Source organism: Chiloscyllium plagiosum, chromosome 32, assembly GCF_004010195.1.
Source record: "Chiloscyllium plagiosum isolate BGI_BamShark_2017 chromosome 32, ASM401019v2, whole genome shotgun sequence".
Taxonomy (NCBI): domain Eukaryota; kingdom Metazoa; phylum Chordata; class Chondrichthyes; order Orectolobiformes; family Hemiscylliidae; genus Chiloscyllium; species Chiloscyllium plagiosum.
Window position 1 is genome coordinate 23207410 of NC_057741.1, and position 17350 is coordinate 23224759.

General features: G+C 40.7%; 1 protein-coding gene across 3 annotated transcripts in view; it reads right to left on the reverse strand.

The window, feature by feature from the left end:
* LOC122539414 (janus kinase and microtubule-interacting protein 1-like) overlaps positions 1-17350 on the reverse strand; it is a 209214-nt gene that overhangs the window by 124235 nt on the left and 67629 nt on the right. For 2 of the 3 annotated variants that reach the window (XM_043674229.1, XM_043674231.1), the window contains exons 4-8: positions 14957-15166; positions 11827-11877; positions 6537-6656; positions 6099-6245; positions 1163-1303 (exon numbers count right to left, since the gene is read on the reverse strand). In XM_043674229.1, coding sequence (XP_043530164.1) covers positions 1163-1303; positions 6099-6245; positions 6537-6656; positions 11827-11877; positions 14957-15166 — 669 coding nt within the window. The remainder of the gene's footprint in view (positions 1-1162; positions 1304-6098; positions 6246-6536; positions 6657-11826; positions 11878-14956; positions 15167-17350) is intronic. The other variant, XM_043674230.1, reaches the window with a different exon arrangement.

Genomic DNA, 17350 nt, shown 5'->3' on the forward strand with positions numbered 1-17350 from the left:
TCTCACCCAACCACTACCACCACCACAACTTCCACCCCCTCCCCACCCCCAACCCCCTGCACTACTAAGCTCTGCATGCCTCCCACGCTGTCTATTCACTCACTTGGGACACCTCCCCACACCTCACATGCACAAAATGTAACAGCTGTTAACTTTCACCTCCCTTAATAACTGCCTTTCTCTCCCTCATGCCTGGAGGAAAAGAGCCCATAAAGGGCAGGAAAAGGCAGGGCAGATAATGACATTTGGTTCCTCACCACTGATGTGAAAAGCATCCTGACTCTGGCCACTCCCAGCTGCTGACTCACAATATTCAAGCCCCTGGACAGGTATACAGACTTACTGTGCTGGAACCCTCTGAGGCAAAGCTATCTTTCTTGAACTGGCTGAATAAGGCCACCAACAATGAAACATTTTCTGTCTCTGTGGCTGTGTTAAATGGCAAGGCAATACAACAGCACTGTGAGCCTGGCATCGCGGGCTGAGGGGATAAAGTGCAAAAAGGCAAGGCAATGGAAGGCAGGGATGTTGGGAGCACCTCACAGTCAGACAGCACGATGATCACAAACAAAGAGCCTGGGGTTGCAGTCTGGTCTTGTTTGTGAGCTGGATGCATGTCCCTGAGCACACAGTATGCTTGCAATAGCCTTTCAGTAAGAGATGTTGGTGCAGCCAAGGTGAAGCATTGAAGTGGAGAAGTGAAATGTAAGTGGATCAGAGATGTGTCATGATCATCCTTAAAAGGCTGGCGCATGTTGGATGCCAATGCCTATGGATATCGCCATAGCCCACATCGCTCAGGCCCCTGGAAGATCCCAGCCTACGCAAACATCTAAGGTGGCTCCTAGACCTGGGTACATACCTCACAACGTTAGTGCACTTGATAGTCTCTTAATTTACCCTAGTGCCTTTGAAATAATGCCTTGTGAAAACCACTTTATGTTGTCATATATTGCACTCTTCAGTGAAGAAATCACACTCATAGCTTTAGTAGGCACCAATGTTTGCCAACAATCTTTTTAATGGAGGGAGAATTTTAATTGAGAAATTAAATGATCTTTGATTACAATACTAATACAGCTAGTAAATGTTCCATTCATGGTAACCAACAACAACTGAAATTTATATGTGTAAGGACAAGAGCAATATTAAAATGACTCACCATTGTTAAATCATCAATAATGTGTTGTTGCTCAACAACTTGGAGTCGCAAGAACTCTATTTCTTGCTCGTCTTGTGTTTGGTTCAGATCATTCAGTGAAGTATGACGCCTCAGCTGTCCTTGTGAAGCTAACTTCTCTTTCTGACAAACAAACCATGTATTTAGTGCTTAACAGCAACAGTTAGATGATTCACCTCTAACAACCACAACTCCCTTATTTTGCGCAAGGTATGATTTCAACCACAGAGAGTTTTTCCCCTGAATCCCAATGACTCAAGTTTTGTTAGGACTCCTGATAGTTAACAGGACTCCTTTGAGGTTAACAGGAGTATATTAAACTATCCAGATAACAAAACTGTCTCTATCCTCCCTATGCTTAAAAGTAGGCAAACATTAATGCTAACATAAAGTACACCCTTGTATTACTGAAACAAGACAAAGTATGACGAACTTTGCATCTTCCACTCATCAGGACATTTGCAAGAATAACAACAGAAAAGGAAGCATTTATAATGTACGACAAGAGAGTGCTCATTGTTGGCAACTGAACTTTGATTGGTAGATGTGCTGCCACGGAGAATTCATGGCAACTAACAGAATTACACCAATTTAAGGTGGTCAGTCAGGCTTGCAAAGTGGTCCATATATGCCTACTGTGAGCTACATATATTAGTATAATCCACAGTGCTAAGTCATCCTATTACCGATCAAACCTAAGCTTTGCAGACCTGCCACATCAAGTTGTGAAAGTTGGTGGACAGCTAAACAACTAATTGGAAGCTCCACAAATATCAACAATTTAATACTAGGTCCAGCACACCAGTGCAAAAGACAAGGCTGAAGAATTTACATCCACCTTCAGTCAGAAGTGCCACGTGGATGATCCACCTCAGCCTCCTCTTGAAGTCCCCAGTTTCAACCAGATGCCAGTCTTCAACCACTTTAATTCTCTCTACATGATATCAAAAAACTGCTGAAGCCTGTCAATACCACAAAAGCTATGAGCCCTGACAACATTCTGACAGGGTCACTGGAGACTTGTTCTCCAGAATTAGCTGTGCCTATAGCCAAAGTAACACTACAGTTACAACACTATCATCTATCTGACATTGTGGAAAATTACCCAGATAGGTTTTGTGCTCAAAAACCAGGACAATTGCACCTTGGTCAATTATTGTCCAAGTAGTCTACAGCTGAAAATGTGTTGCTGGAAAAGCGCTGCAGGTCAGGCAGCATCCAAGGAACAGGAGAATCGACGTTTCAGGCATAAGCCCTTCCTGAAGAAGGGCTTATGCCCGAAACATCGATTCTCCTGTTCCTTGGATGCTGCCTGACCTACTGCGCTTTTCCAGCAACACATTTTCAGTTCTGACCTCCAGCATCTGCAGTCCTCACTTTCTCCTCCAAGTAGTTTACACTCCATCATCAGCAAAGTGATGGAATAGATCATCTACAGTGAAGTCAAAGAGAATTTGCAAATGGCATAACTGATGATCAGCTTGTGTGGCAGCAGGATTACTTGCTCCTGAATTAATTACAGTCTTAGTCCAAACATGGACAAAACAGCTCAAATCCAGTCGTGAAACTAGAATGACTACCATTAGTATTAAAGCAATATTCAACTATGAATGGCCTCAAGGTGTTCCAAGCTAACCTGGAGTCAATTGGAATCGGGGGAAACTATTTGCTAGTTGGAGCCAGACCTGATACAAAGAAAGATAGCTGTGATAGTTGGAGATGAATCACCTGAGCTTCAGGACATCTCTGTAGGGTTTCCTCAGGATACTGTCATTGACCCAGACAACTTCAGCTGCTTCTCAATGACGGTCCTTCTATCATAAGGCTGGAAGTAGGGATATTTGATGATGACTGCACAATGTTCAACACTATTCATGACACCTCAGATACTGAAGCAATCCATGTTCAAATGTAGGAAGACTTAGACATCATCCAGGTTTGAGATGATGAGTCACAAGAAACATTTGTGGAGGCAGTAACCATCTCCAGTAAGAGACTGTCTGATCATTGTCCTTTGACATTCAGTGGAATTAATATTGTTGTATACTCCACTATTAATATTTGGGTGTTTACCATTGACCAAACATTTAACTGGACTAGCCATATAAACACTGTGGATACGAGAGCTAGGAATTCTTCAGCAATTAACTCATCTCCTGACTCCCCAAAGCCTTTCCACCATTCAAAACAGACAAGTAAGGAGTATGATGGAATACTCCCCAATTTGCCTGGATGAATGCAGCCCCAACAACACTCAAGAAGCTTGATACCATTCAGGACAAAGTAGCCCACTTGATTGACATTCTATCTACTGCCTTCAGCACTGAAACATGGCAGTAGGGTGTACCATCTGCAAAATTCATTACTGTGACTTACCAAGACTACTCTGCAAGCACCTGCCAAACCCACAATCTCTACTACATAGAAGGACAAGGTCAACAGTGGGATGGAAAAACCATTACATGCAAGTTTTCCTTCAAACCACACATCATCACAACTTAAAATTACATCACTGCTCTTTCATTGTCACTGAATCAAAATCCTGTTGACTCCCTTCCTAACAGCATTGTGACTGTTCCTATACCCCAAGGTCTGCTATGGTTCAAGAAAACAATTCATCATAACCTTTTCCAGGACAGTTAGGGATACACAATAAATGTTTACTTTGCCAGTGACATTCACATCTCATGAAAGCTTGAAAGAATACAAGGCCCTGAACTTTGCGGAACATGTACAGATTTTGTGCCTACTTCAAATTAACAACACAGGTGACAGCCATTCTCTAGTTCATTCCTCAGGGCAATCCCTTGACCAACTTGCTTCACTGAACATTAAATAAATCTTGGCAGTTATCCATCAGTCATCGTCTAACTAGTGCATTCTCAACGGTAACATTTTTACTAATCCGAGTCCATTTGCCAACGAAGCAGTGCTCTTCTCTCATACAATATAAAATATTGTTTCCATTAACATTGCTAATATTCTGAATGACCTGATGAATGCAAAACAAAAAGCTTCACCAAATTGTGTCTCCTTTTAGCAATATGCTATCAGAGTTAGAAATGCAGATAGCTTTAAGGTTCAAACAGACGACACCCTAGAATTGATGGAGAGCAAAATGTTGATCATTGGGCATTGCATTTAAGGGCTAAGTTCTAAGGGTTCTAGTGGCTCAATAGTAGTGTCCCTATCTCTAGGCTAGGATCTGGGTTCAAATCCTACCTGCTCCAGAGATGTATAATAACATCACTGAATTGATTAGAATAGATTAATTAGAAAATATGTTTTTTAAAAAGGTTAAGCATTCTTTCAGTTGTGAGTAATAGCATTTATGGATTAAAACAGTCAAGAGATTTTAAAAAACCCTAAATTCTCTATAAAAACTAAAGAGCTATGTTGACTTGGATTTGATGGTGGGAGTAAAAACTGTTCTGTTGTGTGCGACAGCACTTCTGAATATATAAAAAAAGAGCTAAGTTATCATTGTCCTGTTGAGCACTGTATATAGTTTGATTAAATGAAAAGAAATGTGGTTAAGTGGTGATGGTGGTTAATGGGTGAAAATTGCCATGGGTGTTTTACTAGTGGGAAAAGCCATTCAGCTGTGTATGATAGCATTTCCAGATATAAAACAAAACAAACAAAAAGAGCTAAGTTCTTCCCCAGTGGGGTGTTAGCTTCTGGAGAAAAGATCCAGCAAGAAAAGGTGGAGATTGATGTTTAACAATAAAATCTTCATGAATCACAAACTTTTTTGCTGCCTAACTCAACATGTAAATCTCAATGCATGATACATACTCAAATTCTGCAATAGCAAATGACTAAAAGTACCCTGTATGAAAATCCCTACAATGTTAACATATATAAGAGGAGAGACCAGCACTTACAGTCATAGAATCATACAGCATGGAAACAAACCCTTTGGTCCAACTCATCCATGCCTTCTGCTAGCACATTATACTTTTTCCCAGTTACATCATGTAGACTTTGGAATTAAGTAAACAAGACATTTGACAATAAAACAATTTTGATAGAATGTACTTCCTAAATGAAGTTACACTTTATTTTCAAATGCAGAGTGCTCAAAATGATGAGCCACCGGATTCTACGTGTGTTTTGTTTTGCTTGTCACAGTCTTAATAAGGTAAAGATTGCTTTTTAACTACAAATGAGACGCATCATTCCATTTCCCCTGCATTCACTTGATGAAGGACCAGACACTCTGACTCAGGACTCACACCTTGTCGTCCACTATTTCAGAGGCCTTGAACAAAGTGCTCCCTACAAAACCCATTGATACATTTGTGGAATTAACAGTACAAAGACTGAGATGGAAGTCAAGTTAGAATAGAGGAATTCAACTTCACATTAGGAATGTAAAGATCAGAAAAGAGGAGGAAAGATTGATTGAATTGAGAGATTTCTTCTCAGTCTTACATTTTACATTTTTAAAATCTATAACAATTCAAACCTAATGGAATGGGACTCCACATTCAATGGGTAATTTCCAACTGGAAAGGCTGGCCGGCAGTAATTAACTTCTAAAATATCATTAAAAGGATACGTACACAGAAGTGGACAAGACAATTTTATGTGGTGAGCTTAATATGTATCTAACATGCAAAATACCGCTATCTCACAATGTTTTGTGTATTTTAATATGTTGTCGACAGCAAGATGCCATTTTTGCAAAACAGCAGTGGAGCACTTTGGACAGAAACCTTTGGATTTCAACATGTAATTGCATGTCTACCCCTTGCCTGTTATTGCTGTAAGACTTAGGTGTAAATAACAGCAAGTGCCAGTCATCTCACTGTTACCTTGTCAGAAACTTATGTGTTAATTCCAAGTCTACTTGCTGTGCTGTAAGTTATGCCCTGAATTTTAATATACATAACATTTCAACTGTATCTTGTACCATTTCTGCATTTTCTCTGGTCAGCTTTTTTAACTTATCTTCCATCCTCTGTACAGACTGCATGATGTCCTCATTCTTCTTAGTCAAGCGCTTGTTCTTCTCTACGAGTGGTTTTAACTGGCTCTCTGTCTCACGGACACGTTTCAACTGCAAAAATAATCCATAGTCACCTGTGATAAGTTTCAGCAAAATGTTGTCAACAGCACAATAAGTTCATTAGCATTATCACAGCCCGTTTTTAACAGCCAATCATTCATTTTGCTAAAGGCAGCAGACAAATTCTTCAGGGTATTTCTTTCAAATATTTCACATTCTGCCTGGAAGTGGAAAATTTTATATTTGTCTTTTCCCAGTCAAAAACAAACTAGTTTGGTACAGCATTAATTACTCGCGTGGCTTACTCATTCACTAAAGTGGGGCACAAGTTATTGCATTTACCAGTTCGTTCCTCTCATCTGCTAACAGTGTGTTTCGGTCCTCTAGCTTTCGAATCACAGCATTTAGTTCAGCAATCTTCAACTGGAACCGTCTTACATCCCTTTCGTCCAGTTGTGGTTCCTATTGGAGAATTCAGAGCAAGAAATTAAATGATGATTTTGATAGTAATAAAACAATATTAACATCAGTTGTATGTAAATGTCAAAGAAGACACACAAATATTTTGTACATCGGAGATGAAATGTCCTCCTTGTCAAGTTCCACTGACGTACAGAACCCAAACAGTCATTCTAATTTTACACAGTGTAATTCTGAAGGGAATTTGTCACACCCAAATACAGACCCTATTCTCATTAAGCTTAATTATACCTCATGTAAAGTTACCTTGTTGTTCTTAGTTATGACCATTCAGCTGAAATGGTACTATCTCTCCAAGATTTTATCTTAGTCTAAACATGTTGTGTCGCCACAGTCTTACCAGACCATAGGGGCTGCTCTCTCATTAGAGAGAGAAGCAACTGATGGTGACTTAATCTGAGGGCCACCAAGCCTCAGGTGAAGGAAGAGGTTGAGAAGGAGAGTCCTTCATGGTAACCTCAAACAGGTGATGGGATTTGAACCTAAGGTGTTGGCATTACACTACTCTGTAAACCAATGATCCAGTCAACTGAGCTAAACTGATTCCCAATCTAAACATATAATCATAGTTACAGCAAAATGGTTGCAGTTTAACTTTTCCAAAAGGTCAGGAGGGTGTACAGTGGTTTAGACAGCAAGTGCCTTTAGGTACCAGTATAAAAGTGATGAGACGAATGCTTCCTCAACAGCAGGGCCTGAGGTAGATGAGGGTAAAATATCGGTCCCTGCTACACCAATTTTCCATGTAAACTATGGGGAAAAAAACCAGAGTAATTTAGTGGTTCAGTATCCTCATCTCAAGGGCATTTAAATGACAGCTATCCCCTACTCTCCGGTATAATGTTCACACACATCTGACAGGCACCTTAAATAGGCAATAGGGTGCAAATGCAGTGCAATGAGATTGAGATGATATATGTCTGTTTAAGAACCCTTTCCTGAAATTGATTGATAGATTTCTTGTTGTCACATGTACCGAATTACAGTGAAAAGTGTCGTTTTGTGTATTGTACTGGCAGATCGTACCATACAAAGTGCATCAGGGTAGCAGAACAGTGTGCAGAATGCAACGTTACAGACACTGGGAAGGTGCAGGGAGCGAGATCAGAATTAACATTTGAGACGCCCATTCAAAAGTCTAGTCATAGCAGGGAAGAAGCTGCTCTTGAATCTTGAAATTGGGCTTAACTGTGTAAATCACGCACTGGGCTTGATCTGTTCAACTTCTCCAAGTGCAGATGTGCCACCACCAATGCAATATTTTATAAAATTCTGTCATGGGGTACTAAGAAGAAAGGCCAGTGCTCCTTCTGGTCTCATTAATCCTGAGAATTATTATCAGTTCTCATTGATTCACCCCTTCTCTTCTCTCCTCTTTTCTGGACTGACCAGTTGGGCAATGTCAATATCTGGGAATCATTAGTGGAAGGCAGAAAGATGTCTCTGTTCACACCAAATGTCTAGAGGAAGCTTCGAGTCTGTTTCAAATACACTTTTGAGCCATGCCTTTCAGGCAAAGTGATCCTATCCTGCATCAATTTAACAATGGAAACAAGCCAAAAATGAATGTGTTCTTATTGTCAGGAACCTGGCATGTGGGGTCTCACTAACAGGATGTCAGTATATCTTTTCGAACCATGCTCATGATATCATCACTGCACATGACTAGCATGTGACCTGAGGCTAAAAAAAACCTCATACTCCAGTTTACACCAAGCATCACACTATACTGGATGCATCCTCCTCTGGTATAAACAAATAGTTTAATATTAGACCAGACACTTACTTGCCTGAAGAATGTACATTATAGATAGTAATCTTCAAAGCAAAATACCCACGTCCAGTTTCTTCGACAATCATACAATCCTTACATGTGGATGCTATTTGACCCATCGAATCCACAGCAGGCCCCTCCAAAGAATACTCCACCCAGATCCACCCCATCCCTGCATTTCCCTTGGCTAATCTACCGAGCCTACAACTCCTGAACACTGTGGGCAATTTAGCATGGCCAATACATCTAACCTGTGCATCTTTAGACTATGGGAGGAAATCAGAGCACTCGAAGGAGAGAAACTGCAAACTCCACACATACAGTCACCCGAGGGTGGAATTAAATCTGTCCCTGGTGCTGAGCGGCAGCAGTGTGAACCACTGAACCACTGTGCCACCCTAATGTTACAGGAGATAAGATAAACATTGCCTCATCAGGTAAAATGCCCTGTTGGAGGCTGACTCAGACTAAGACCTATAGCATACACCTTCACCTAATAGATGATCTTACACAGACAACTTAATACAATGGTTAGCAGGAACAATTAAATACATTGGAAGTGTGTAATCATGTGTTTCTATGTACCACAAATTCATTTACAGTACAGGGGTCTGATGGCTCCCCAAAGAAGTAAATCTGTATTTAAATCTTCAGTTTTCAAGGTACTAATATGAGAAATTAGAAGTTAATGCAGTCCAGCTATTGCAGTTTCACAATTTGGATCCCATTATGCCCTATAACATACTTCGACCGCATAATCACACTTGAATAAAAGGTGTCTTTCTGAGACTAAGTTACAGAAATTTGTCAAGACTTGTTGAATCTAGTTATAATTTAACTTACTTAGAAATCCTCAATGCCAACACAGTGTCTTTATTGAAACTGTTTAAATCCCACTTAACTCAGAATAGATTGGAACTCAAACCTGGGATATCCTGCTCCAAACAGCTCATTGTTGCACTGAGTAGTCCTTATGCCCACTCAACCATTAGTGCAGCTGACATTGTAAAATTTAAAAAAAGTAACTGAGACAAGTCAAAGCATTGGAAATGTACCATGACAACAGAAGACAATGTTGCATCTAGCGACTAGATCTAACAGAAATCCCAAACGCTCTCCCTTGAAAGGGAGCTTGATCAATTGAGATTTCAAAGCAAAAACTGAAGGATTTTTATTTGCTAATAGCAAAGTTATGTGGAATCATAGCAGGTTAGGTCAGAATCCATTATGGTTGTTAAATGACAGAATAGACCCAAGTACTGAACAAACCACTCCTGTTCCAATATTCCAGCAATACCTGGAGTAGAACATTTAACTTTTGAGGAAACCAAATGTTGTGAACCTAAGCAAGAAGTAGCTTATGCAGTCTGATGTGTACTGTCCACCTTGATTTTGAAATGAAAATGTTTTAGACAAATGTATTGTTTTAAAATATCTATACACAGCATCGGTTAAATCAGTATCAGCAAGACGTGATCAATATTTCTCCTCATGAGGAAGTGTTATACCCTAGAGAGCTATACACAGTGTTATACACTGCTACTTGTGAACTAACCTATCACATCTGTGAAGAACACATTGCCAGGGGTGATGCAATATATATTTTAGATTATAAATTGGCTTTCTAATAAAGCAATAAAAAGCCCATGTTAATTGTGTTTAATCATTCCATTGCTTTGCAAAAGGCTTGGAGGGAACTGGCAGGAAAAGGGAGAACTTAGATAAACTGAAAGAGAATAGAGATGAGAAGGTAGGGGTCCAGAAGGCTTCTGAAGGTGAGGAAAGTAGCATGGCAGAGAAATTGAGAGGGTTAATTCTAAAATGGAGGGCTTCACCAGGGATGCTGTGGTTTGGCTGAGTTCCTCTCAGCCCCTGGATGGAGAGTAAAAGAGTCAGAGTTGTACAGCATGGAAGCAGACCATTCGGTCCAACCCGTCCATGTATCCCAACCCAATCTAGTCCCACCTGCCAGCACCTGGCCCATTTCCCTCCAAACCCTTCCTATTCATATACCCATCCAAATGCCTCTTAAATGCTGCAATTGTACCAGCCTCCACCACTTCCTCTGGCAGCTCAGTCCAAACACATACCACCCTCTGTGTGAAAAAGTTGACCCTTAGGTCTCTTTTATATCTTTCCCCTCTCACCTTAAACCTACGCCCTCTAGTTCTGGACTCCTCGACCGCAGGGAAAAGACTTTGTCTATTTATCCTATCCATGCCCCTCATGATTTTGTAAACCTCTATAAGGTCACCCCTCAGCCTCCGACGCTCCAGGGAAAACAGCCCCAGCCTGTTCAGCCTCGCCCTATAACTCAAATCCTCCAACCCCGGCAACATCCTTGTAAATCTTTTCAGAACCCTTTCAAGTTTCACAACATCTTTCAGATAGGAAGGAGACCAGAATTGCACACAGTATTCCAACACTGGCCTAACCAATAACCTGTACAGCCGCAACATGAGAACTGAAATAGCAGCAATTCAGACAACGGAGATTTCAATACAGTGTTTAAAATCGACAAATGATGAGCAAATGGAAGTTAAGGGTGGTTTTCCACATCAAACATCCTTCTAAACCTGAATTATTTTATCTCATAGTAGTCAAATAAAGATGTTACATCTCCTTTTGATTTTCATTTAAAAAAAACAGATGTTATTTGTTCATTTTTATTTATCTTCAGGTTACCAGCACACTTAATATTTCATTTTTTAAAATTCATTTTTATACATGTAGGTAAGCTCTAATTTAAAATCTACCATGCCAAACGTCTTCACATGACAAATGCATAGCAACCTTATCACACTGATTAGAGCAGGGAAGGTCATAACTGAGTAAGGGGACTGCAACAATGGTTTTTGACATGATGTGCATAATTTCTTCAATGGTTCTTGTATTTCTCTGCCTTTCTGAGCTCCCACCGGAAGGATGGCAGACAACCTTCATTCTGTATCTTGCATCGTCTATATCTGTGACTGAGAATCTACTGAAAATCTGAGGGAACTCTCTGTGGACAGACTTGGTCTATGGTTGACAACCTCACAATGAGACAACTTGTGGGGAACCTGTGAGCATAATATTTAATGATATGTCACAGCGTATCCATTCTAAGACAAGAGTTATACACAAGGCTTCTAAGAGCAACTCTGCAGTTGCAAATATACTGCAAAACAAAATGCATTGGTGTACATGTTATTGGTATAAATGCAGAGCATTGCACTTATCCCAATGGAAGATGATCCATGTTAAGGTAAGTCTGCATCCTGTCCTTAATCCTACATTAAATAATCATTGTAGGAATAAGTACATGTAATTCTGGCACTTAGTCCAGTTACCAAAGGAATAATGTAAAGGTAAGTACACATCATTTTTTGTACTTACCCTGACACTAAAGTTCCCCTTTAAGGAATACTGCTCCTTTAATGGTTTAATCTGTAAATAATACAACAAATTGAAAATATTGCAAATTTCTTGTTATTTTTAAAACAAAAAGAAACACCTACAAATACATTGTCTGTTTGTGAATCATATTAGTACAATATGTGATACTTTCAGTAATTGTTTATAACGCGTAAAGAAATAATTAAGAGCTAATATTCATCACTGGATATTACTACTACAATCACTACATATAATGTAAAACAAAAACCTGTAGCCAAATAATCTCAATATTTCCCCTCAGTTTTGACTCCTCAAAACGTAAATGCAAGAGCCTGAATAGACAATGGGCCATTTGGGATGCTGTATAGTCCATTACAATATTGGTTTTGAATAGCTAAGATGGCTTGGCTTGATCATCATCTCATACTTAGCTGTCTTGACTTCTCAATCACTGGTGAATGTTTGCCAACAATGTAACAGTCAGATCTATTAATAGAATCGCAGTATAGAATCACAAAATGGTTACTCCACAGAAAAAGACCATTCATGTGAAAAAGCCGCTCAGCTGGTTCCACTGGCTCACTTTCTCTCTGTACACCTGCAAATTTTCTCTCTTCAGGTAATTATCGAATATTCATTGAAAGCTACACTTACATCTGATTCTATTGCAACATTCAGTGATGCATTCTGGATTGTAACGTCTTAATTATGTAAAAAATAATGTCCTTCATGTTGCCTTTTGCAATCATCATTAAAGCGATTCTACATTTCCACAATATGGAGAAAATGTTCCTGTCGATTCTGCCCAGATCTAACTTGATTTTCAACACCGGTATCAAATTTCCTCTCGACATCCTCTCCTCTTAGAAGAAATGCCCCAACTTCTCCAACATTTTCACATGAATGAATTCCTTTACCCAAGGAACAATTCTCACAAATGTTTTCTTCATTCTTTCCAATGCAGTTACATCTTTGCTAAATTGGAGTCCTAGAATTTGGCACAATTTCCCAATACTCTTGTTGAAGATGAGCCAGTGTGTAATCAAGATCAAGTGAAATTCCTTGATTCGTATTTCATGCCTCTTCTTATAAAGTTCAGAATCCTGTATTCTTTAGGAAATGCATTCTCAAACTGCGCTGCCAGCTTCAATGATTTGTAAGCATATGCCCTCAGTTATCTCTCTTCTTGGATTTTTAGAATTGTGCCCTTTATACTGTCTCTCCTTGTGCATCCTATCAAAATGTTTCACTGCACCAAATACCATCTGCCACGTGTCTTACATTCCACAAGCCAGTCTACATTTTCTTGATGTCTATCACTATTCTTCTTACAGTTCAAATTCCTCGAAGTTCTATGCCATCCACAAATTTTAAAATTATGCCTTGTACATCCAAACTTAGGTATTTAGCATAGGTCAAGAAAAGCAATGATCCCAATACTAACCTCACTGTATACCTTACTCCAGGTGGGAAACAATTGTTCGCCACTACTTTCAGTCAAGGCCGATTTCATACTCTTGGTACTACGGCCCTTTTCATTCCGTGGGTCTTTGATGAGAAGCCTAATATATGGCACTTTTTCAAAGAGGTAATGGTGGTGTAGTAGTAAGGCCCAGGTAATGGTTTGGCAACAATATTTCTAATCCCATCAAAGCATGGTGGCTGCATGGTTAGCACTGGTGCCTCACAAGGCCAGGGACCCGGGTTCGACCCCAGCCTGGGGTGCCTGTCTGTGTGGAGTTTTGCACATTCTCCCCGTGTCTGCGTGGGTTAACTCCAGGTGCTCTGGTTTCCTCCCACAATCTAAGATGTGCAGGTTAGGAGAACTGGCCATCCTAAATTGAGGCAGCACGGTGGCTCAGTGATTAGCACTGCAGCCTCACAGCACCAGGGACCTGGGCTCGATTCCACCCTCAGGCAACTGTCTGTGTGGAGTTTGCACATTCTCCCCATGTCTGTGTGGGTTTTTCTCCAGGTGCTCCAGTTTCCTCCCACAGTCCAAAGACGTGCAGGTGAATTGGCCATGCTAAATTGCCATTAGTCAGAGGGAAATGGGTCTAGGTGGGTTACTCTTCGGAGGGTTGGTGTGGACTTGTGGGGCCGAAGGACCTGTTTCCACACTGTAGAGAATCTAAATTGCCCATAGTATTCAGGGATGTATAGGTTTGGTGCATTACTCAGGGGTATATGTAGAGCAATGGGGAATGGGTTTGGGTGGAATACTCTTCGGAGGGTCAGAGTGGACTTGTTGGGCTGAAGGGCCTGTTTCTACGCTGTAGGGATTCCAAGAAAGCAGTGGGTGGAATTTGTGGCACAGTGGTAGCACCTCTACCTCTGTGCCAGGACACCTGGGTTCAACTCCAATAGAATTGGCACTGCATGGCTTCCAGAGGTGTGCAATAACATCTCTGAATGGGTTGATTCAAAAACGTTTTTTAAAATTCAATGAACAAACATAAAGCTAATTTCATGCTCAGCACTACTGACACTATCACTGATTGTTGCGAAAGACTATCCTGTTAATTGTGAATAGGAAATCTACCACCTTTATCAGATTTGGTGTACATGTGAATTTAGCTTCAAAGTGCCTCCTGACAGAAAAGCAAGAGCAAGCCACTCAATTCAAGTACAATTAGGGATGGGTAACAAATGCTGGCCTTGGCAGTGTAGCCCAAACCCCATTAAAGAATAATATTCAAATAATCTTTCTGGAAGCCATGGTTACAAGGTTGTTGGAAGGTTGAATGGGTGGGGGAGGGGGGGGGGGGGGGGAAAGAACAAATACTTTTGAAAGAGAGATGCTGAAGACAAGGTTAATTAGGTTGTGAAACTAAACAACATTTGGAGATGAGCTCTATAAAATTCACTTCCTCTATTCCTCTTCACCCAGCACATCAGGATTTGAAAAATCAAGAAAAGCTTCAAGAATACAGTCAGAAGATGAACCACAATACTGATCGCGCACAGCCATTAAATGGCAAAGGAGGTTTGGAAATCATTCTATTCTCCCATTCTGTGAAAGGAACAATGCAATGAGTGTCATTACACAGTGTTATTAATGAGAGTAAAGTTATTTAGTCTATTAGCAGCTAAAAGACTATATTCCAATGAAATACGATGAGCTTCTTACATGGTTCCCCATCAGGTCGGAGGTGTCCCCTGCAGCACTCGGAAACTCACGCTTGGGGCTGCTGTAGTAGCGTTCAGCTTCTTTCACCTGTACCAGCTGCTCATCGAGGGCTTCTTTCTGAAGGATGAGCTTCTGAGTGTGGCCTGTTTGAACGCCAAGGTCCTTCTCCAAGGCAAGAATGACTCTGTCTTTGCTCTTTATCTCATCCATCTATAAAAGAAAGGGCCACGTAAGTCACTGTAAAAATTTCAAACCCCCATTGCTGAGATTATAAAGACAAACAAAATAAAACTCATCTTACACTGCAATTTCAAAAACTTAAACAGCGATGCTTTTTGGGTTTTTCCATTGATTTTCCACAGGAATGTTTTGAAAAACATTGGTAATTTATTCTTAAACATGCATTTCTCACCAAGGTATCAAAATGAATCCTGATCATGATGGTTAGTTATAGTAATGCGCCCAACCCCCACCATCTACATTTTCCCTTCCACCCTGGGAAGAGGTATCAGGCCCCTGTTTAACATCTATCCATAGTGACAAAGTTAAGACATGGAAACCCTCCATTCCACGACATAACCAAATAAGGTGGATTTTTCAATTCGCTGCATCAAGGAGACCGGAGAAAATGGTGGCCTAGAAATTCCATGACATCATGCCCACTGTTCAGGCACTCAATCGATATTTCATCCTCCAACATGTTAGGCTGAAAGTGAGTAACCATTACAAGTTGCCCGCTGTATTAATTTTAGACCAAAAGATTGATTCCAGGGTCTGCAACTGGAATAATCTCCAGGCTTTATGTTTATGCCAATATGGGGTAAAATTAAATTAATGACCTATTCACCTATTTTTCCACCATGTTTTGTGATAAATACTGTTTTCTATTTACTTATAGGCGTTATGAAAGTACTTAAGCAGGCAGACTGCCTCAACTTAACACAGCATCCAAGAAACAAGGCCTCCAGCAATGTAGAAATGCATAAAAAATGACAACATAAATTATGAGCTCAATGGTTATATGATTCAGTAAAATGGTGGATAGTGGGAACTGGATGGTTGGTTGGGGGGGGGGTGGGGAGCTGGTAAAAATTTTGGGGAACTGCATCAGATGACTCCCTATCCCATTGCCATGGAGACTTCCCAGTGCTGGGGGGAGGAGGAGGCAACTCATGTATTGTGATTCTGCCTATCACTCTGTGAGGCCAGGGAGTGGTTTCAGGACATGCCTTTTTAACCAAGGCAGCACTTCTATGACAGGCCTGGAGGAAGAATGGAGGCCGTAAATAAGTTGGGGGAGCTGGGGGAGGCATGGTGGCCACAAGAATGGTGGGGAGAGATAAGGGAGCCAAAAATGAGCTGGGGAATATGGGGGGTTGTAACGGGGATGGGGGGATGGGAAGACAGGAAGCAACTGTTGGTCATTTAACTAGAAAGAGGGGGAGTGAGCCTGCAAGGAAAGTGGAAGTCAGAGGAAGGCTCGAGAGAGAATTAGAATCCATACAGTGTGGAAACAGGCCCTTTGGCCCAACAAGTCCACACCAACCCCGCGAAGAGTAACCCATCCACATCCATTCTTGTACCCTGTTATCCTATATTTACTCCTGACTAATGCACCTATCCTAGGCGAAAGTGAGGACTGCAGATGCTGGAGATAGAGTCGAGAATGTGGGCTGGAAAAGCACAGCAGGTCAGGCAGCATCCAAGGAGCAGGAGAATCGACATTTCGGGCAAATGCCTGATTCCTGATGGTAAGTGACAGAGGGATACTACAAAGAAGGAAAAGAGAGGGAGGCTACATGAGAGTAGGGGAACAGTACTGCTGTAAAGAAGAGAGAAGAACTTCAAATCTGTCAACAAAAAAACACCTCAGCTAACCAGGAACTGGAAAAAACTTGAAATCACAGCGGTAATGGATTACCTGCAAATGGATGTGGAACCTCTAGTTTAAGGCTTATGTTCAAGAGATACTATGGCAGAAGTTAAATTAAAATGTGAGCTTGAGTTTTAAGATGCAGCAAAGAGGATAGTAACTTCCTGGTTAAAATCTTCCAACGTTTTACATTTGTGAAGGAAACAAATAGGTTTGACTGCACCTATCTGGAAGGTGTGCTTAAGGGGATGGCACCTAGTGTGTGGAGATGTATCAGTTATTCAGGGAAAAAAAACTTCTTTGTTAACTTCTTCCCATTGTCTTAAGACACTTGAAACACTGTGCTGTCCAAGGAAACCATGTTTACAATGGGCACTGAGGCTTTAAATTGAACCAACTGATCACAATTATTGAAAGTATTGATGAATCCTTCTAATGCTGCTTCTCTAGGTGTACAAATACTTGTTACTTAAATACAAATACAGGAGGTAATGTGATTGTGTTGCCAAATAAAGGATTTC